The 21,216-nt window shown below is 46.3% G+C and overlaps 1 protein-coding gene across 1 annotated transcript in view; it reads left to right on the forward strand.

The window, feature by feature from the left end:
• The window catches only part of rab3db (RAB3D, member RAS oncogene family, b), a 23,005-nt gene extending 2,071 nt beyond the window's left edge, over positions 1 to 20,934 (forward strand). Inside the window, exons 2-5 of the mRNA XM_083648850.1 lie at positions 3,907 to 4,143; positions 15,776 to 15,894; positions 16,340 to 16,464; positions 17,140 to 20,934. Coding sequence (XP_083504976.1) covers positions 3,907 to 4,143; positions 15,776 to 15,894; positions 16,340 to 16,464; positions 17,140 to 17,327 — 669 coding nt within the window. The 3' untranslated portion in view covers positions 17,328 to 20,934. The remainder of the gene's footprint in view (positions 1 to 3,906; positions 4,144 to 15,775; positions 15,895 to 16,339; positions 16,465 to 17,139) is intronic.
• Positions 20,935 to 21,216: the final 282 nt, after the last annotated feature.

Here is a 21,216-nt window from a genome sequence, read left to right on the forward strand (position 1 = left end):
GGGTGTCATGTGATATGGGATTATACAGCTAATATTTTGAGCGATTGGTTTTTCTAGATGAGTTGTGTGTTTTGTATGATTTTCTGGTACAGGAATTGATGTAATATCAATCATTGGGGTGTGGAGAAGAAATGTGTTTATTAGGCACAGGCTTGTGGTTCAACAGTGAAGTTGTGTCAGACGTTACTCATGACAACATCAAGGTAATAGATTGGTCTCATGTATGCTGCAAGCTCATTTAGCTTGTACATGTTTTGACTTGGACTGAAAGTTAAGTCGTTCTTAAAGGAACACTCTGCCCATTTTCAACCAGCTTTGTATCATTAGAACATCAGTAGTATATCAGAAAACTGTAAACTGTTTTGAAGTCTGTCATTTAATAGATGAATGATGAATAGTTTGACAGTTATTGAGAGTTGATTTGGGTTAATGAGTTATTAATTTGAGTTAGTGTGGACCAGTGATGTCACTGGTCCACACTTTAACACTCAATAACTGTCAAATTAAATGACAGACTTCAAAACCGTTCACAGTTTTCTGATATACTACTGATGTTCTAATGATACAAAGCTGGTTGAAAATGGGCGGAGTGTTCCTTTAAGTTTCATGACTTCAGAATCAGAATCAGAATCAGAAAGACTTTAATGATCCCCGGGGGGAAATTGGGACAAGTTACAGTAGCTCGCTCACAGAACACACATAGCATGAAGTAAACAATAGTAAATGCAAAATAAGCAGAATAAGAAGAATAAGAACACAACATAGCATAGAATAAACAGTAGTAAATGACTTGTTGGATTAGGTTTTGCATGGTCATCAGTATGAAACAAAGAGACGTTAAACAACAACAGCTACAGTATTTATTCCAGGAGTACATTAGCCAAATGATGTGTAAACGGCATGTCTGGTCGATTCCAGCTGACTCATGCAGTGTATCTCATTCAATGGTTTCTCATGTGGTCATGTTGCAATGCTCCCGACACCTCCCAAAAATGCTGAAATGCAAAATGAGTGTAGTAGAATTTATCACACATCTGCACGGTACTCTATTTCATGTTGGGCACACGCACACACACACACACACACACACACACACACACACACACACACACACACACACACACACACACACACACACACACACACACACACACACACACACATCGAGAGCCAAGCCACCAGTGTATACTTGCAGCATATTAGTGAGACCACTTACCATGTCACACATTGGCACCATAATTACTATGAGGATAAAGATGCTACACACAGTCTATTTGTCACGGCTTATCTGATCCACACTATAGTGAGCCCTCTCTCCTCTCCTCTCCTCTCCTCTCCTCTCCTCTCCTCTCCTCTCCTCTCCTCTCCTCTCCTCTCCTCTCCTCTCCTCTCCACTTCTCCTCTTCTCTCCTCTCCTCTCCTCTCTTCACTTCTCCTCTCCTCTTCTCTTCTCTTGTCTCCTCTCCTCTTCTCTCTCCTCTCCACTTCTCCTCTCCGCTCCTCTTCTCCTCTCCTCTCCTCTCCACTTCTCCTCTCCTCTCCTCGCCTCTCCACTTCTCCTCTCCTCTCCACTTCTCCTCTTCTCTCCTCTTCTCTTCTCTTGTCTCCTCTCCACTTCTCCTCTCCTCTCCTCTCCTCTCCACTTCTCCTCTTCTCTCCTCTCCTCCCCTCTTCTCTTCTCCTCTTCTCTCTCCTCTCCACTTCTCCTCTCTTCCCCTCTTCTCCTCTCCTCTTCTCTCTCCTCTCCACTTCTCCTCTCCTCTTCTCTCCTCTCCTCCCCTCTTCTCTTCTCCTCTTCTCTCTCCTCTCCACTTCTCCTCTCCTCTCTTCTCCTCTTCTCCTCTCCACTTCTCCTCTCCTCTCCTCTCCTCTCCTCTCCACTTCTCCTCTCCTCTCCTCTCCACTTCTCCTCTCCACTTCTCTCCTCTCCTCTCCTCCTCTTCTCTCTCCTCTCCTCTTCTCTCCTCTCCTCTCCTCTCCTCCTCTACTCGTCTCCTCTCGCGGTGGGAACCACCAGAGGCCCCACAATACCATATCATCACATATGAGGTGGCTGTGGCTCAGGAGATAGAGCGAGTTGTCGGGTTGCAAGACACTGAAGTTGTGAACCCCAAATTACTCCCGATGGCTCCGCCAGCAGCCCGGCACCCTGTGTGGTACTGTAGCTTACCGCCATCGGTGTGAATGTACCTACTCATTGTAAAGAGCTTTTGCCGCTTTTGATAAAAGCGCTATATAAATGCAGGCAATTTACCATTTTATCACTATACTTATGTCACAATACAATGTTATTGTGATTTATTACCTTTTTTCAACTGCAAATTATGTCCCAAAAGGAAAACTCATAGGTAGGACGTAGGTGTCTGAATCACCAGAGTCCCTTAAGTATCACGATTCACAATACGTAAGTCACGATACGATATTATTGTTATTTCAAAAGAGTGATACTTGGCGTACATGTATCTATATATACAGTATATATATATATATATATATATATATATTTTTTTTTTTTTTTTTTTTTTTTACCCCACCGCTACTCTCCTCATAGCCCTTGGTAGTGTGATAGATATCTCTCTCCATCTGGCCAGTTACAAGCTGACTGAAGCGACTGCCTTGGCCACTAATGGGTCTGCCTGGCAGCTGAGTTCTGGTCTGGTCTCCACGGAGACGAGCCTCACCAGAGGCAGGGATGAGCAGCCATTGATCATGTGTGTGTGTGTGGCGGGGGGGGGGGGATGTTTTTATTTATTTATTTATTTTGTTCACACTCAGAGCTGTGAGGGCTGCCTGCTCCCTCCTGTCCTGCTGCTCTGATGACTGACACTAAAAGGCCTAATGGCAGGTAACCTCACACCTGACCTGCCCCTGGGAGAGAAGATGATGCTGCTTATCATTAAGAAGACGGGCAGATGGCCTCGCTTCCCGTTATTTAAAAGCACAAATGAGCTAATTCAGTTCTGTCTGCACACGCTTTCATTGTTACCTTCGCCTAGGAGGCGATGTTTTCGGTGTCTTTTGTGTGTCTGTATGTTTGTCCGATCGTTCGCAGGATTACGGAAAAACCCCTATAGGCTGAGTTTTATTCAACTTCATAGAGGGGGTGTGGCCTGGACCAAGGAATAACCCATACAATTTTGGAGCGGATCCGATCCAAGTCACAAAATGTTCATATCATAGCAGACTGGATTACTGGCCTTGGCGGAGGTGTGCGCTCTCCATCAGCCATGCTCCTCAGCAGAGCATGGCAGTAGCAGAGACAGATTTTGGGGGGGTGATTCTTGCTGTTGTCACCAATCCTTAAAAAAAAGTGATTGCTGTAAGTAGGTTGTCTTGGATAAACGCATCAAATCTATGTTGGGATCGTTTCTGCATTGATTTCATGATCATCTGTGGTCCAAATCGGATACTTCTCGTGCGTTCCTTTATCGCAAAAGAACTGGGAGGTGGAGGCTAAATGACGTCACATCCGTTTTGTTAGCATTCCATTTGCAGAAAAGTTGAGCTGGGAAGTTCACTGTTTGTTCACTGGTCAGATCCACTCGCTAGCCATTGTTAGCAATAACAGTTGATAACAAGGCATTTCGTGGCATTTTGCGCATACAAACACTGCAGCCTCTTGTCCACACAGATAGAAGTAGGCCGTGCTGTGTGTACAGCTGATTTAATGAGACACAAACAAGACAGAAGTGCTAAATAGCATTTATACGATTATAACTCTACTGTTGTTGCGCGGATCAGCCATCTTGGATTTTTGAGGTCGGGGCTGCTGAGGCTCCTACGAGTTTGGAATGGGAAATACCAGCTCTAGTGACGTCACGTCCCAGCTCATGAACTTTGAACCGGTAAAGATTACCAGTTCCCAGTTATAAAGGAAATAAAGGAATTCTTCTCACCCTCCTCTAGATGGCATCCACTGACTCGCGGCTCCAGCAGCAGCCGTCCCAGAAGGACGCGGCCGACCAGAACTTTGACTACATGTTCAAGCTGCTGATCATCGGCAACAGCAGCGTGGGCAAAACCTCCTTCCTGTTCCGCTACGCCGACGACTCGTTCACCTCGGCCTTCGTCAGCACGGTGGGCATCGACTTCAAGGTGAAGACGGTCTTCCGCAACGACAAGAGGATCAAACTGCAGATCTGGGTGAGTGAATGACAGATTGGACACAGACTGATAGAGTGACTGGGTTTTGATTCAAGGTATCTCGCTGCATCACCACATTGGGCAAACACAAAGTAGAAAAAGCAGGTTTTGGCTGCCAAGCTACAAGCCACAGACAAGGATCCGTGTTTAAAACAATGGGCAATATATTTGGAAATGCATATAACATAGAAATGTTATGAATATCATTATCAAGAAGGTGGCGCCCACCATCGCCTGTTTCTCAGTTTATTCTACACCGGAGCTCTGTGGGCACTTGGAGACAGAATGGTCACCAGAAAACAGTTCAAGATGAGGTTTGGTCTGGCACCGTGGCCACACTGATCGGTCAGAAAATGGACAGAAGTATTAACAGATGTATTTCCGTTGGGCTGTTTTGGAAAGTCAACGAAGTCGATCGGACGGACGGTTATCGAGATATGTGAAGGACACACTCGCAGACAAACACACACACACACACACACACACACACACACACACACATGCAGTACATACATACACACAGACACACACACAGGTGGTCCACACGCAACCTTGGGCTTGGAGAAGAAGTGACTGTGAAAGTGTAATGTGCAAACTGTGCAAGTCTAAAAAGCAGAGACATCCTTGGCTTTCTCCCAAACCTTTATCTGGGATCTAGCAGAGTTCACACTCCTGTATAAAGGAGATCGATTGGCCAGCAGAGTTCACACTCCTGTATAAAGGAGATTGATTGGCCGTACCAAAAGAGGACATTTCCAGCTTTCCAGACTTGGAATTGATGCAGACAAATCCCATGTGGAGGGGCAGGGGGTTCAGGCTGGGATGCTCCTCTGTTTGGCTGTAATTCAATGACAGATGAGCTCTGAGTTCAAGGTTTTAATTACATCTTCTGCAGCTTTCATCAAAACAGGCTTGAGCTTGCTAATCTTCCTTTAGCTCATATTCCCCTTGGTATAATGAAATGCCTCAACCAGTTAGATCTTAGCTTTTATTTGACCACGGTGTTCTGCCAACAACACTGAGCCAAGTGACCAGTTTATGTCTGAAAACTACAGGACAGGATAGGATAGTGTTACCTCCGATTTCAAGGTATTTTGCCCAGCATTGATTGTTGCGGTTATTTGGGAACCAAGAGCAGACATACAATTCGACTTACAAATTACAATGGACCATAGACAACAGGAGATCGTTTATGTTGCTATATCGTGCGGGTCAAACCCTATTCCTATACATCCTTTAGGCTGTTTAAACACATGACTCATTTAGACCAACACTCCACTGTATTATTCACTGATCAAGTGGAATCAGCGGCAAAATGAGCCCACACCAAAACACACACTCACCTGTCTGACCAACCCTGCTCCACACACTCACCTGTCTGACCAACCCTGCTCCACACACTCACCTGCCTGATCAATCCACACACTCACCTGCCTGACCAACCCTGCTCCACACACTCACCTGTCTGACCAACCCTGCTCCACACACTCACCTGCCTGATCAATCCACACACTCACCTGCCTGACCAACCCTGCTCCACACACTCACCTGCCTGACCAACCCTGCTCCACACACTCACCTGCCTGACCAACCCTGCTCCACACACTCACCTGCTGCCTGACCAACCCTGTTCCACACACTCACCTGCCTGATCAACCCTGCTCCACACACTCACCTGCCTGACCAACCCTGCTCCACACACTCACCTGCCTGATCAATCCACACACTCACCTGCCTGACCAACCCTGCTCCACACACTCACCTGTCTGACCAACCCTGCTCCACACACTCACCTGCTGTCTGACCAACCCTGCTCCACACACTCACCTGCCTGACCAACCCTGCTCCACACACTCACCTGCCTGACCAACCCTGCTTCACACACTCACCTGTCTGACCAACCCTGCTCCACACACTCACCTGTCTGACCAACCCTGCTCCACACACTCACCTGCCTGACCAACCCTGCTTCACACACTCACCTGCCTGACCAACCCTGCTTCACACACTCACCTGTCTGACCAACCCTGCTCCACACACTCACCTGCTGTCTGACCAACCCTGCTCCACACACTCACCTGCCTGACCAACCCTGCTCCACACACTCACCTGCTGTCTGACCAACCCTGCTCCACACACTCACCTGCTGTCTGACCAACCCTGCTCCACACACTCACCTGCCTGACCAACCCTGCTCCACACACTCACCTGTCTGACCAACCCTGCTCCACACACTCACCTGCCTGACCAACCCTGCTCCACACACTCACCTGCCTGAACAACCCTGCTCCACACACTCACCTGCCTGACCAACCATGCTCCACACACTCACCTGCCTGACCAACCCTGCTCCACACACTCACCTGCCTGACCAACCCTGCTCCACACACTCACCTGCTGTCTGACCAACCCTGCTCCAGTAAATGTCTTCATGTGTGGCTCATAGACTGTATAAAAACATGGATGTAGCCACTAGTGTGACGTCACCCATTGGTTTCTGAACTCCTGTTTTGAAGCCTTGAGGTTGACTTTTTGAGTGTCGTCATCTTGATTTTTAGCCAGAGCCGCATATTGGTCTGTGATCGCCTGCTATTGGTCTGTGATCGCTTGGTATTGTCTGTGATCGCCTGCTATTGGTCTGTGATCGCCTGCTATTGGTCTGTGATCGTCTGCTATTGGTCTGTGATCGCTTGGTATTGGTCTGTGATCGGTGGAGCTGCACGATCACTGGACAGACGACCTGTCAATCTCGCCCAAAAGCATAGTCTGCTTTGTCGTTTATTTTACTTAAAATAAATGAACATTGTGCTGTGTTGAAGAAGACTATCGACTATCAACCATAAACCCATTAGGAAAGTGTTTACTGAGGTCATGAATGAAGTGATTCATTTTCTCATTGACTTCTATACATTCAGACTTCTTTTTGCCACCATAGACTGTATAAACATAGACTGTATAAACACAGACTGTATAAACACAGACTGTATAAACATAGACTGTATTAACATAGACTGTATAAATGGGTGAGTTATTCCCTGTACAATTGTCATGAACTGTCAAATTAGCTAGAGAGGCCAAAAGCGTTAAAGTTTTTTTTGTACCAGGCTGATGAACATGTTTATTTCTGCTGTAAAGTTGGGCATTTTAACATAGGGGGTCTATGGGGAATGACTCGCTTTTGGAGCCGGCCTCAAATGGTCATTCGAGGAACTGCAGTGCCTCATTTTTCAGAACACAAGGTTGGGGCTTGGACATACCATGCCGGTGGCGGGACTATGCGTCTGTTGACGAAGGCTCCTGGTATTCCACAGAACTCAGGAAGCAGAGGAAGTTCTCTGTCAGCGTCTGACTGTGACGTCGTCGTGAAGATATAGTGCAGTGCTACTGCAGCAGTGTGTTTAAAGGGTGTGGGACCAGCAGGCATGTCCTATTATGAGCCCTCCTCATCTAGAGAGCTATAGTGACGTTAATGATCAACTCTCTGATGAGTTCTCCCACCAGTTCAACTCATGTTAGCCGGCGAGTTCCTGGTGAACACCATCTCAGAGACATCTCCCACAGCTCCTTAGAAAAACAGCATCGATGTCCCCACTCTGCCAGCTGCCAGCCTCCCTTTGTGTGGCATGGAAACAGGTTGACCTGATAACGCACCACATGGCCCTCACACACACACACACACACACACACACACACACATGCTAAAATGCACACACATGCAGCACACGCATGTACGTGCACACTCTTGCACGTTTGTTGATGTCCCTCCTTTTATGCGACATGGAAAATTCTGTCTTAGATCTTTTAGCTTCCCCACACACAAGCCGACACACATCATGCGTATGGAGATATCATAGCCAGTGTGTGGCAGGCAGCGCTCTGCGTAGGCAGCTCATAGAAAAGCAGGTGACGCATGTGTAAAGATCAGGATCCCCGTGACGTGTGTGTCTCTGAACTGACCCGGAGCCTGCTTCAACTCCCCCTGTCATCGGATCTGCTTTAGGGACCCGCCTCTGTTTACTGCCTATAGTTGATTATTGCAACCCTGGAGACGGTCTATTTGTTTCTATTACCCCGCCAAATATTTGATCACGTCTGTCTGCGTACATCAGATAAGGAGGATGAGACCTGGGATATTTCAGAGCAAAATAGCCTTGACAGAGGACGGCCTCTCTGGATGTTGGATTGGAAAGAATAAAGAATATACTGTAGGTGGGATCAGCACTTTCCACACTCTCTCACTCTCTCTGTTGTGCCTGTGTCACTCTCTCACTCTCTCTGTTGTGTCTGTGTCACTCTCTCACTCTCTCTGTTGTGTCTGTGTCACTCTCTCACTCTCTCTGTTGTGTCTGTGTCACTCTCTACTCTCTCTGTTGTGCCTGTGTCTCCCTCTCTCTGTTGTGTCTGTGTCACTCTCTCACTCTCTCTGTTGTGTCTGTGTCACTCTCTCTACTCTCTCTGTTGTGTCTGTGTCACTCTCTCACTCTCTCTGTTGTGTCTGTGTCACTCTCTCACTCTCTCTGTTGTGTCTGTGTCACTCTCTCTACTCTCTCTGTTGTGTCTGTGTCACTCTCTCACTCTCTCTGTTGTGTCTGTGTCACTCTCTCCCTCTCTCTGTTGTGTCTGTGTCACTCTCTCACTCTCTCTGTTGTGTCTGTGTCGGTAGGCCTCTCACTCTCTCTGTTGTGTCTGTGTCACTCTCTCACTCTCTCTGTTGTGTCTGTGTCACTCTCTCACTCTCTCTGTTGTGTCTGTGTCACTCTCTCACTCTCTCTGTTGGGTCTGTATCGGTAGGCCTCTCACTCTCTCTGTTGTGTCTGTGTCACTCTCTCACTCTCTCTGTTGTGTCTGTGTCGGTAGGCCTCTCACTCTCTTTGTTGTGTCTGTGTCACTCTCTCACTCTCTCTGTTGTGTCTGTGTTGGTAGGCCTCTCACTCTCTCTGTTGTGTATGTGTCACTCTCTCACTCTCTCTGTTGTGTCTGTGTCACTCTCTCACTCTCTCTGTTGTGTCTGTGTCACTCTCTCACTCTCTCTGTTGTGTCTGTGTCACTCTCTCACTCTCTCTGTTGTGTCTGTGTCACTCTCTCACTCTCTCTGTTGTGTCTGTGTCACTCTCTCACTCTCTCTGTTGTGTCTGTGTCACTCTCTCACTCTATCTGTTGTGTCTGTGTCACTCTCTCACTCTATCTGTTGTGTCTGTGTCACTCTCTCACTCTATCTGTTGTGTCTGTGTCACTCTCTCACTCTCTCTGTTGTGTCTGTGTCACTCTCTCACTCTCTCTGTTGTGTCTGTGTCACTCTCTCACTCTCTCTGTTGTGTATGTGTCACTCTCTCACTCTCTCTGTTGTGTCTGTGTCACTCTCTCACTCTATCTGTTGTGTCTGTGTCACTCTCTCACTCTCTCTGTTGTGTCTGTGTCGGTAGGCCTCTCACTCTCTCTGTTGTGTCTGTGTCACTCTCTCACTCTCTCTGTTGTGTCTGTGTCACTCTCTCACTCTCTCTGTTGTGTCTGTGTCACTCTCTCACTCTCTCTGTTGTGTCTGTGTCGGTAGGCATCTCACTCTCTCTGTTGTGTCTGTGTCACTCTCTCACTCTATGTTGTGTCTGTGTCACTCTCTCACTCTCTCTGTTGTGTCTGTGTCACTCTCTCACTCTCTCTGTTGTGTCTGTGTCACTCTCTCACTCTCTCTGTTGTGTCTGTGTCACTCTCTCCCTCTCTCTGTCGTGTCTGTGTCACTCTCTCACTCTCTCTGTTGTGTCTGTGTCACTCTCTCACTCTCTCTCTGTTGTGTCTGTGTCACTCTCTCACTCTCTCTCTGTTGTGTCTGTGTCACTCTCTCACTCTCTCTGTTGTGTCTGTGTCACTCTCTCACTCTCTCTGTTGTGTCTGTGTCACTCTCTCACTCTCTCTCTGTTGTGTCTGTGTCACTCTCACTCTCTCTGTTGTGTCTGTGTAACTCTCTCACTCTCTCTGTTGTGTCTGTGTCACTCTCTACTCTGTTGTGTCTGTGTCACTCTCTCACTCTCTCTGTTGTGTCTGTGTCACTCTCTCACTCTCTCTCTGTTGTGTCTGTGTCACTCTCTCACTCTCTCTCTGTTGTGTCTGTGTCACTCTCTCACTCTCTCTGTTGTGTCTGTGTCACTCTCTCACTCTCTCTGTTGTGTCTGTGTCACTCTCTCACTCTCTCTGTTGTGTCTGTGTCACTCTCTCACTCTCTCTGTTGTGTCTGTGTCACTCTCTCACTCTCTCTGTTGTGTCTGTGTCACTCTCTCACTCTCTCTGTTGTGTCTGTGTCACTCTCTCACTCTCTCTGTTGTGTCTGTGTCACTCTCTCACTCTCTCTGTTGGGTCTGTATCGGTAGGCCTCTCACTCTCTCTGTTGTGTCTGTGTCACTCTCTCACTCTCTCTGTTGTGTCTGTGTCGGTAGGCCTCTCACTCTCTTTGTTGTGTCTGTGTCACTCTCTCACTCTCTCTGTTGTGTCTGTGTTGGTAGGCCTCTCACTCTCTCTGTTGTGTATGTGTCACTCTCTCACTCTCTCTGTTGTGTCTGTGTCACTCTCTCACTCTCTCTGTTGTGTCTGTGTCACTCTCTCACTCTCTCTGTTGTGTCTGTGTCACTCTCTCACTCTCTCTGTTGTGTCTGTGTCACTCTCTCACTCTCTCTGTTGTGTCTGTGTCGGTAGGCCTCTCACTCTCTCTGTTGTGTCTGTGTCACTCTCTCACTCTCTCTGTTGTGTCTGTGTCACTCTCTCACTCTCTCTGTTGTGTCTGTGTCACTCTCTCACTCTCTCTGTTGTGTCTGTGTCACTCTCTCACTCTCTCTGTTGTGTATGTGTCACTCTCTCACTCTCTCTGTTGTGTCTGTGTCGGTAGGCCTCTCTATCTGTTGTGTCTGTGTCACTCTCTCACTCTCTCTGTTGTGTCTGTGTCGGTAGGCCTCTCACTCTCTCTGTTGTGTCTGTGTCACTCTCTCACTCTCTCTGTTGTGTCTGTGTCACTCTCTCCCTCTCTCTGTTGTGTCTGTGTCACTCTCTCACTCTCTCTGTTGTGTCTGTGTCGGTAGGCATCTCACTCTCTCTGTTGTGTCTGTGTCACTCTCTCACTCTATGTTGTGTCTGTGTCACTCTCTCACTCTCTCTGTTGTGTCTGTGTCACTCTCTCACTCTCTCTGTTGTGTCTGTGTCACTCTCTCACTCTCTCTGTTGTGTCTGTGTCACTCTCTCCCTCTCTCTGTCGTGTCTGTGTCACTCTCTCACTCTCTCTGTTGTGTCTGTGTCACTCTCTCACTCTCTCTCTGTTGTGTCTGTGTCACTCTCTCACTCTCTCTCTGTTGTGTCTGTGTCACTCTCTCACTCTCTCTCTGTTGTGTCTGTGTCACTCTCTCACTCTCTCTGTTGTGTCTGTGTCACTCTCTCACTCTCTCTGTTGTGTCTGTGTCACTCTCTCGCTCTCTCTCTGTTGTGTCTGTGTCACTCTCACTCTCTCTGTTGTGTCTGTGTCACTCTCTCACTCTCTCTGTTGTGTCTGTGTCACTCTCTACTCTGTTGTGTCTGTGTCACTCTCTCACTCTCTCTGTTGTGTCTGTGTCACTCTCTCACTCTCTCTCTGTTGTGTCTGTGTCACTCTCTCACTCTCTCTCTGTTGTGTCTGTGTCACTCTCTCACTCTCTCTGTTGTGTCTGTGTCACTCTCTCACTCTCTCTGTTGTGTCTGTGTCACTCTCTCACTCTCTCTGTTGTGTCTGTGTCACTCTCTCACTCTCTCTGTTGTGTCTGTGTCACTCTCTCACTCTCTCTGTTGGGTCTGTATCGGTAGGCCTCTCACTCTCTCTGTTGTGTCTGTGTCACTCTCTCACTCTCTCTGTTGTGTCTGTGTCGGTAGGCCTCTCACTCTCTTTGTTGTGTCTGTGTCACTCTCTCACTCTCTCTGTTGTGTCTGTGTTGGTAGGCCTCTCACTCTCTCTGTTGTGTATGTGTCACTCTCTCACTCTCTCTGTTGTGTCTGTGTCACTCTCTCACTCTCTCTGTTGTGTCTGTGTCACTCTCTCACTCTCTCTGTTGTGTCTGTGTCACTCTCTCACTCTCTCTGTTGTGTCTGTGTCACTCTCTCACTCTCTCTGTTGTGTCTGTGTCGGTAGGCCTCTCACTCTCTCTGTTGTGTCTGTGTCACTCTCTCACTCTCTCTGTTGTGTCTGTGTCACTCTCTCACTCTCTCTGTTGTGTCTGTGTCACTCTCTCACTCTCTCTGTTGTGTCTGTGTCACTCTCTCACTCTCTCTGTTGTGTATGTGTCACTCTCTCACTCTCTCTGTTGTGTCTGTGTCACTCTCTCACTCTATCTGTTGTGTCTGTGTCACTCTCTCACTCTCTCTGTTGTGTCTGTGTCGGTAGGCCTCTCACTCTCTCTGTTGTGTCTGTGTCACTCTCTCACTCTCTCTGTTGTGTCTGTGTCACTCTCTCACTCTCTCTGTTGTGTCTGTGTCACTCTCTCACTCTCTCTGTTGTGTCTGTGTCGGTAGGCATCTCACTCTCTCTGTTGTGTCTGTGTCACTCTCTCACTCTATGTTGTGTCTGTGTCACTCTCTCACTCTCTCTGTTGTGTCTGTGTCACTCTCTCACTCTCTCTGTTGTGTCTGTGTCACTCTCTCACTCTCTCTGTTGTGTCTGTGTCACTCTCTCCCTCTCTCTGTCGTGTCTGTGTCACTCTCTCACTCTCTCTGTTGTGTCTGTGTCACTCTCTCACTCTCTCTCTGTTGTGTCTGTGTCACTCTCTCACTCTCTCTCTGTTGTGTCTGTGTCACTCTCTCACTCTCTCTCTGTTGTGTCTGTGTCACTCTCTCACTCTCTCTGTTGTGTCTGTGTCACTCTCTCACTCTCTCTGTTGTGTCTGTGTCACTCTCTCACTCTCTCTCTGTTGTGTCTGTGTCACTCTCACTCTCTCTGTTGTGTCTGTGTCACTCTCTCACTCTCTCTGTTGTGTCTGTGTCACTCTCTACTCTGTTGTGTCTGTGTCACTCTCTCACTCTCTCTGTTGTGTCTGTGTCACTCTCTCACTCTCTCTCTGTTGTGTCTGTGTCACTCTCTCACTCTCTCTCTGTTGTGTCTGTGTCACTCTCTCACTCTCTCTGTTGTGTCTGTGTCACTCTCTCACTCTCTCTGTTGTGTCTGTGTCACTCTCTCACTCTCTCTGTTGTGTCTGTGTCACTCTCTCACTCTCTCTGTTGTGTCTGTGTCACTCTCTCACTCTCTCTGTTGTGTCTGTGTCACTCTCTCACTCTCTCTGTTGTGTCTGTGTCACTCTCTCACTCTCTCTGTTGTGTCTGTGTCACTCTCTCACTCTCTCACTCTCTCTGTTGTGTCTGTGTCACTATCTCTGTTGTGTCTGTGTCACTCTCTCACTCTCTCTGTTGTGTCTGTGTCACTCTCTCACTCTCTCTGTTGTGTCTGTGTCACTCTCTCACTCTCCCTGTTGTGTCTGTGTCACTCTCTCACTCTCTCTGTTGTGTCTGTCACTCTCTCACTCTCTCTGTTGTGTCTGTGTCACTCTCTCACTCTCTCTGTTGTGTCTGTGTCACTCTCTCACTCTCTCTGTTGTGTCTGTGTCGATAGGCTTGACTCAGCAATCTGTTCTGTCTCTTGTCCGTTTTGAAAAGCGAGAGGGATCATTTGGGCCGACCATCCAGAGCACCCCCGCCTGCCTATAATGGAACATTCATAAACCTCAATGGCCCCTGGTTACCTGGACAACACCCTCCTCCTCCTCCTCACTGTGAGGAGAAGAAACAGACACACACACACACACACACACACACACACACACACATGCACACACACACACACAGGACCCTGATGCAAATGAAGGCGTCAGGTTACTAAGTAACCATTAGAGTGGGCCTTGGCTTGGGGAGTTGCCGTGCCAACTCAATCTGTTCACCTGTTGACCTGTTTGCTGTGTGTGTGTGTGTGTGTGTGTGTGTGTGTGTGTGTGTGTGTGTGTGTGTGTGTGTGTGTGTGTGTGTGTGTGTGTGTGTGTGCGTGAAAGTGAGAGAGAGTTTTAGAGCTGCAATGATTAGTCGATTAATTGATTAGTCGATCGACAGAAAATTAATAATCGATTCATCATTGAGACGAATTTTGAAGGAAAACAATACTAAAACTCTCTCTCGTTCCAGCTTATTAAGTATATTTTCTGGTTTGTTTAGTCTTTTATGACAGTAAACTGATTCTCTTTGGGTTGTGGACTGTTGCTCAGGACAAAAGAAGACATTTGAGGACATCGTCTTGGGCTTTGGGGGAAAAGTGATCGACATTTTTCACCATTTTCTTTATGGATAAAGTGAACATAATCGTGTGTTACAGCCCTAGAGTGTTTGCGTTTTAACGGAGCTATTTTGGCCCCGGTGACTGTGACATCATCACACACACAACCATCACTGAGTTAGATGTTTCTGATCATCAGGGAGGCAGCAGCTCAGCTGGCCACACCTTCTGTGACTCTGCAACACTCCTGTCTCCTTCTCTCCGTATCTATTGTCCCTGTCTGGTTATTCTCTATGTATCTAATGTCCCTGTCTGGTTATGCAAGCAACATGTGCTTGTTTGGTGAGACATTATGATGATGAGTGCATATCTATAAGCCATCTCCTGTCTGATTATGCAGACTGGAGCCAGTGACATTTTGTCGTGGTAATGAAGTCAGTAGAAAGGTTTCAGAGAGTACAATCACCCCGTCACAATCAGCCTTATCCAGTACACAGGATCTGAGAGAGATGGGTGTAACAGTAAAATCATAATAATTGAGCATAATAGTATTTACCAATACCCAGGAGCTATGTAGCTATCTAATCTCTTTCACTTACTGTCAAACCAGATGGAATCCAGACACGGCTGTTAGATGGAAACGTTGTAGTTGGGCGGCCACCTCGAATCATAGATATTGAGACTTATTATCGTTTTCATTCAAATTGTATGTATAAAATGATTTTTCGGCGGGAAATCGGGGGAAGTTTACCTGCCCACCATTCCCATTGTTAAGCTAGAACACTCATAAACACCCACTGATGTTCAGTCTAATAAGCAAGTGTCTGTTTGTTTTTGTGTTGTTATAGACTGTGGTATTATTGACTTAGTCTCTTCCACTATATGTACTCCTATCACCAATTTATACTGTATGTTATCCACATGTATCAATTCAGTGGCAACACATAAGTGACTAGCAACAGAAAAGTAGAGCAGTTCACTAAGGCCATAGTTTGGTCAATATCGCCCCCCTGTGGTTCAAAACAGAAGACATGTTGAGGATGATCACGGAGTAATTATTAATGCAGTTGTTTATGCCACAGTGGTTCTCAAAGTGGGTTCCGGGGACCCCCAGGGGTCCTTGAGGGGGTTCCAGGGGGTCCCCAGGAAAAAGGGGATCATTTGTTTTCCCTGTAATTCCATCCATAAGTAACACAATGACAGGATGTATGACTATTTTGGTCATGGGTTTCACACACTTTCTGTAATAAAACTGTGTGTGTGTGTGTGTGTGTGTGTGTGTGTGTGTGTGTGTGTGTGTGTGTGTGTGTGTGTGTGTGTGTGTGTGTGTGTGTGTGTGTGTGTGTGTGTGTGTGTGTGTGTGTGTGTGTACAGGACACAGCAGGACAAGAGCGCTACAGAACCATCACTACAGCCTACTACAGAGGAGCCATGGGCTTCCTGCTCATGTATGACATCACCAACCAGGACTCCTTCAACGCTGTTCAGGACTGGTGAGTGAAGCATGGAGGCTCAAAGGTAGACTGCAAATGTTGATTGATTGATTGATTGATTGATTGATTGATTGATTGATTGATTGATTGATTGATTGATTTTATTTTGGATAAAGAATAACAAAATCCAAGGGATGACATGAGAAAGTGTAAACACTTTTTCCCATCATGGTCCCATAGGTATGCCCTTGGTCATAGGTAGGCCCTATTATTTATAATTCGCCATTATTTACCATGGAAAGTCTCTTAAAATAAAGTATCTCGTTTTCAAGAGAGACCTGAAACTATAAAAGCCACTCACACTCAAACTCAAACACATACAGCCTATTCTGGTGTTGTGTGTGTGTGTCACATGACATAATACACTTTTTGGCTGTTGGGTCAATTATTACATGACATTATTACAGATTTTCAGCGAATGTCGATGTTGTATTCCCCCCTACAGGGCGACTCAGATCAAGACGTACTCCTGGGACAATGCTCAGGTGATCCTGGTGGGTAACAAGTGTGACCTGGAGGACGACAGGCTGGTGCCCACAGAGGACAGCCAGAGACTGGCAGAGGAGCTGGGTGAGGACACTCTCATCACTAGAGGGAAGACAGACAGACAGACAGACAACTCCACTTTTGTCTCCTTGCTTATTAGGAGTGGAAGGGGGATGATACAGCATAGTATCACGTTATTTTGTCTGGCAATATATCGTATCGCACGAATGCCAAGTATTGCAATATTTTATGATAGAAATTGTCAGGTGCATCATGCAACATTTATGAGGTTTGCATGACAGTGTTGGTCAGTCTGTCTGTCTACTTGACAATTTTGATGCAATAAAAAGGATTGAAGTGAGATGAAGAGCCTGGAAACTTTATAGATAAAACAGATGTTTGCAAAGTTTTCCTTTGGGGAGATCATTTGCAGTGGGGAAAAAAGGTAATAAATCACAATATATCGCAAGACTCGATACAGTATATCGCAATCCCAGCATATCGCAATATTGCAATACTATCGTATTGTGACATGAGTATTGTGATAATATCGTATCGTGGGGCATCTGGTGATTCCCACCCCTGTTGCTTATACATTCGTATATGTGCTGTATTGCCTCTGAGGATGGGACAATGTTCAACTTTAATCTTGCTTCTTGGTACAGATACAGTATGTTACTTCAACATTAAACTTTTTGCCCAGAGTACATGAAATCGAATCAGGTTTTCTCTCGTTCACCATCTCATGTCCACACTCAGGTTTCCAGTTCTTCGAGGCCAGCGCCAAAGACAACATCAACGTCAAGCAGGTGTTTGAGCGCCTGGTGGACGTCATCTGCGAGAAGATGAACGAGAGCATGGAGGGAGACATCAACCTCGTCTCCAACCACAGGAACCAGGGCCTTCAGGACTCGGCTCCAGAAAGCCACGGCGGCTGCGCCTGCTAGACCTTCTCACCCAGTCGCCCAACACTCATCTACACATTTTCAGGTCTCGTTACTCGACTTGGACTTGAGCACTGATCACTTGGATTTGGACTTGGACTCGAGCCTTCATGCATTCAGACTCGTAAGTAGAAGACGACGACTCGGACTTGTTAATTGATAAAGACAGTTTTTTTTTGTTTTTTTTGTAATAGGCCCTAATAATAAGATTATTATAATTATAAGATAATTATGTGTGTTCCACCTACATACAGATTCACGCCCATGTTCAATAGGCTAACTCCGGACTCAGACTGAGGTAATGAGGACTTGACTCAGACTCGACTCAGACTCTTCTTTGTTGACTTGGACTTAAACTGGAGATATAATGACTTGACTGCAACACCGTCACACAAACGGCAACAACGTGTTCACCGTGCCTCAAGCGTGGAATGTGCTGCACCTCTCTCTCGCTCAGCTCCTGCACGGCCCGCCGCTAACCAATGGACAGCAAGCTGAGATCATCCAGATCCACACCGCTAACCAATCAACAGCAAGCTGCTCGTCCAAGCCTGGCTCCTTTCAACTCTCTCTCTCTGTTTCCCTCTCGCTGTCTTTGTCTCTCGCTCTTTCTCATGCACACACACACACACACACACACACACACACACACACACACACACACACACACACACACACACTCCCTGCTCTTACCTCTCTGATGTCGGACTCGGTGGCCTTTGACACCATTAGTTGTGTGGTGAGCTGATACCCCACTCCCCCCCCCGCCCCCCCATCCCCACGTTAACTGCCTTGACCACATGACCTCTTATCTGCTGCCCTGTTAGCATTTTAAACTGTTTGTCGTTGCTTTACTTTTTTTCATAAAAATGCCCGTTCGATTAGCTAGAAGCTAGAGATGCCAAATGTGATTGAGTGACGATGATTAGAGTTTGTAGTTTGCCGTACTTTGCGGTTGATTGAGATTCATATGATTTGGGCTTTACTTGACTGAGTGGACACTGCCATAAGTTTAGTGGAGTAGGCTACAGTTTTATAATCATGACAAAAAAAAATTGGATTCCATCAAATGTTGAAAACAATCAGAATTCACCTGATCTCCAGCAGTTATTAGTTAGTAAAATCATTGATAATCCTTTAGTGTAGACATATTAACACAGCAGAGCCAAACGAAGTTCAGCGGTGAAAATGAATGTAAGCCGTATGTTTCTGTTGTTTTTAGGGTTTTTAAAAAAATCCCTTTTTTATGTGCTGCTGCTGCCTTTTCTCAATTATTTCCCTGTTGTGAGATTCTAAGCCGGTGTTAAATATCTCTCATCATATACTATACTATAGATTCCAAAGCAAAATCCATCCATCGAGATGATGGAGAAAAGCAACAGTGTAACCTTGTCAGAATGACCTCTCCAATCATGCCTCTGTGCTTGTGTTGTGCACTAATATTGAGATTTGCTTCTGCCAGAAAGCAGCAGGAAAACTCGATCAGTACATTTGAGCACTGGCCTCTTCGCAGCGTAAGAGACGTGTTTTTGCGGGATTTCGCCTGAGGAAGTCGTTTAACATTTGTGACACTCACGCAGGTCACATGACCTGTGCCACAGCCTGTCCTCGCTTACCCTTTTGCAGAGCAATCTAGTAAGAGAGTGGCGTCAGCGGAGGATCCAAACATGCGTGACTCAGTAGCCAATGAGTAGCCAGGAAGGAGGCTTGCGCTACTTTTTGAATGCTAAAATAAAGCTGATGGTGTACAATTTGATTCTTTAAACGTCGGTCGGACCCTTTCAGAGTACATCACAAACTGTCCACTTTGCTGCAACTCTACAGCGCTGCTTAATCCAGAACCTTACTTCCTGGAACTCTTGAGAGTAAAAAAACTGGTCCATTGGAGTGAACGGAGATGTCACGACTCTTCTATATACACGGCTCTGCCCTTTTGTGCCACTCTTTCCTTAGCGCCGCCTTCTTCCTCACACACACACACACACACACACACACACACACACACCCTCACCAAAATACACACAACACACACACTGCTCCCCTGCTACAGCATGGCAACATAGTTGACTTACTACTACACTGTGTAACTGTGGTGAATTGTCATTTTTGTACTGAGATAATAGTACTCATGTGGAAGTGCAGCACAGGAGCTGTCTGTCTCTAGACACCCAGAAAGGGAAGAACACTCGTCTGAGGATAAGTCAAAGGCCTTAGCAGTCCAGTTGCCATTATCAGGAAAGAAAAATACCTGGTCAGAATGAGAGCAACTGTCAGGCCTGTGTTACTTCATATCACATTATACTGTAATATCTGTTGTTTTGTTATTTCCACTGAAGTAAACACACTGTAGGGAGATGTTATATTCTCTTCATTCCACAGGATAAAGTAATTGTGTTTGACACCGGTCAAACTGTGTACATTATACTGTATATATAGTTCAGTATTGAATGTATGTGGTGGCCCTGCTCAAATGTATGTCCCGAAAGCTTCTGCATACGATTATACCACAAATGTAGAACTTGTGAAAGAAAATGGAGAAAAAAAACTGTGAGTGGAGATATTGGTCTACGAATGCATATAGACACCCTTTCCTCTCTTCTCATTCTCATATATACTGTCCATCGCCATTGCACTGTCACTGTCCACGTGCTACTACTGCTACTGACTGTCCGTTAGCGTCACCCACAGCCTCTGTACCGCCATGATAGCAGCTTCACGTCAGCATGCCAAAGCCCCTGTCCACACAGCCCAGCTTAGGGGTTGGTTGGGTCAAAGCCGCCCAAAAACTGGTCAGCCCACCCCTCCTCCTATTGTATTAAGGCTGTGGGCAGTTCTCTCTCCTGCCAGTGTGGGCTGCTGAGTACTGATGGGATGTGACAGATCTATGATCTCATCGTTTCATCTGCACCGTGCAACAGTTGAAAGTGAGCTTTGCTTTGTGGTGCAGAGGTTAACCATGAGGAGGATGTGTGACAGGTGGTGCTGGGGGGGCGCTGATTCATAACACTAAATCTGTATTGCATTACCCCCACCTGTATAATGTTACAGTACACCACCTGTATACTGTTACAGTACACCACCTGTATAATGTCACATTACACCACCTGTATGAATTGCACTGTGCGGTTTTGCAATATATTAAGAAAGAGTCAGGAGGGAGGTGAAGGATACAACGCCTGCTGCTCAAATATGGCTTGAATGTGCTGAAGTTGTATTTGGCACTAATTGTGCTGAACTCTACTGATATTGAATCGGTAACCAACTTTGTCCAGTAACTGCCGTGTGGGTTATTGGAAAAACAACACTGACCGTCGTCTCTTTTACAAATGAGTTTATGGCATCTAGAGTTGTTCATCTGGAAGGTCTCCTCTCTTATGTTCTTCAGATCGGTTTGTTTTTATGTTGTGTTGCATTGCAGATGTTTTTAAAAGAGGAGATCAACTTGTGTTGTGTTGTTGTGTCACATCACATCACATCATACAGGTATTTGATCTACCCTTTGTTTTAGGCTCTGAACGTGTTGGATGGAAACATTACAAATGGCTTAGTGTGTATAAGTATAAATTGAATATGTTGAAATGTGTATATGAGAATAAAGAATACATTCATTACAAAAGGGAAATGCTGAGAGTAGTCATTCTCATTGTCTTCTAATTCCGAACACCTTACAACTTGGTTGGTTTTTGTGGTGATAGGATCTATAATTTATGGGCATACATCCTAAATGAGGCCAGGGCTTTTGTCTGGTGTTATCTAAAGAAGCAGAGAAACCACACTCTTGACACTGTCTTCCACAACAATACAGATTTCCTGGCCCACCTCTTCCTGTCATGACCTACCAGTCAGTTTGCCACAAACCACCTTCTCTGCACAATGCATCCACTTTCAAGAT

Source organism: Poromitra crassiceps (genome assembly GCF_964638095.1).
Source record: "Poromitra crassiceps genome assembly, chromosome: 13".
NCBI classification, from domain to species: Eukaryota; Metazoa; Chordata; class Actinopteri; order Beryciformes; family Melamphaidae; genus Poromitra; species Poromitra crassiceps.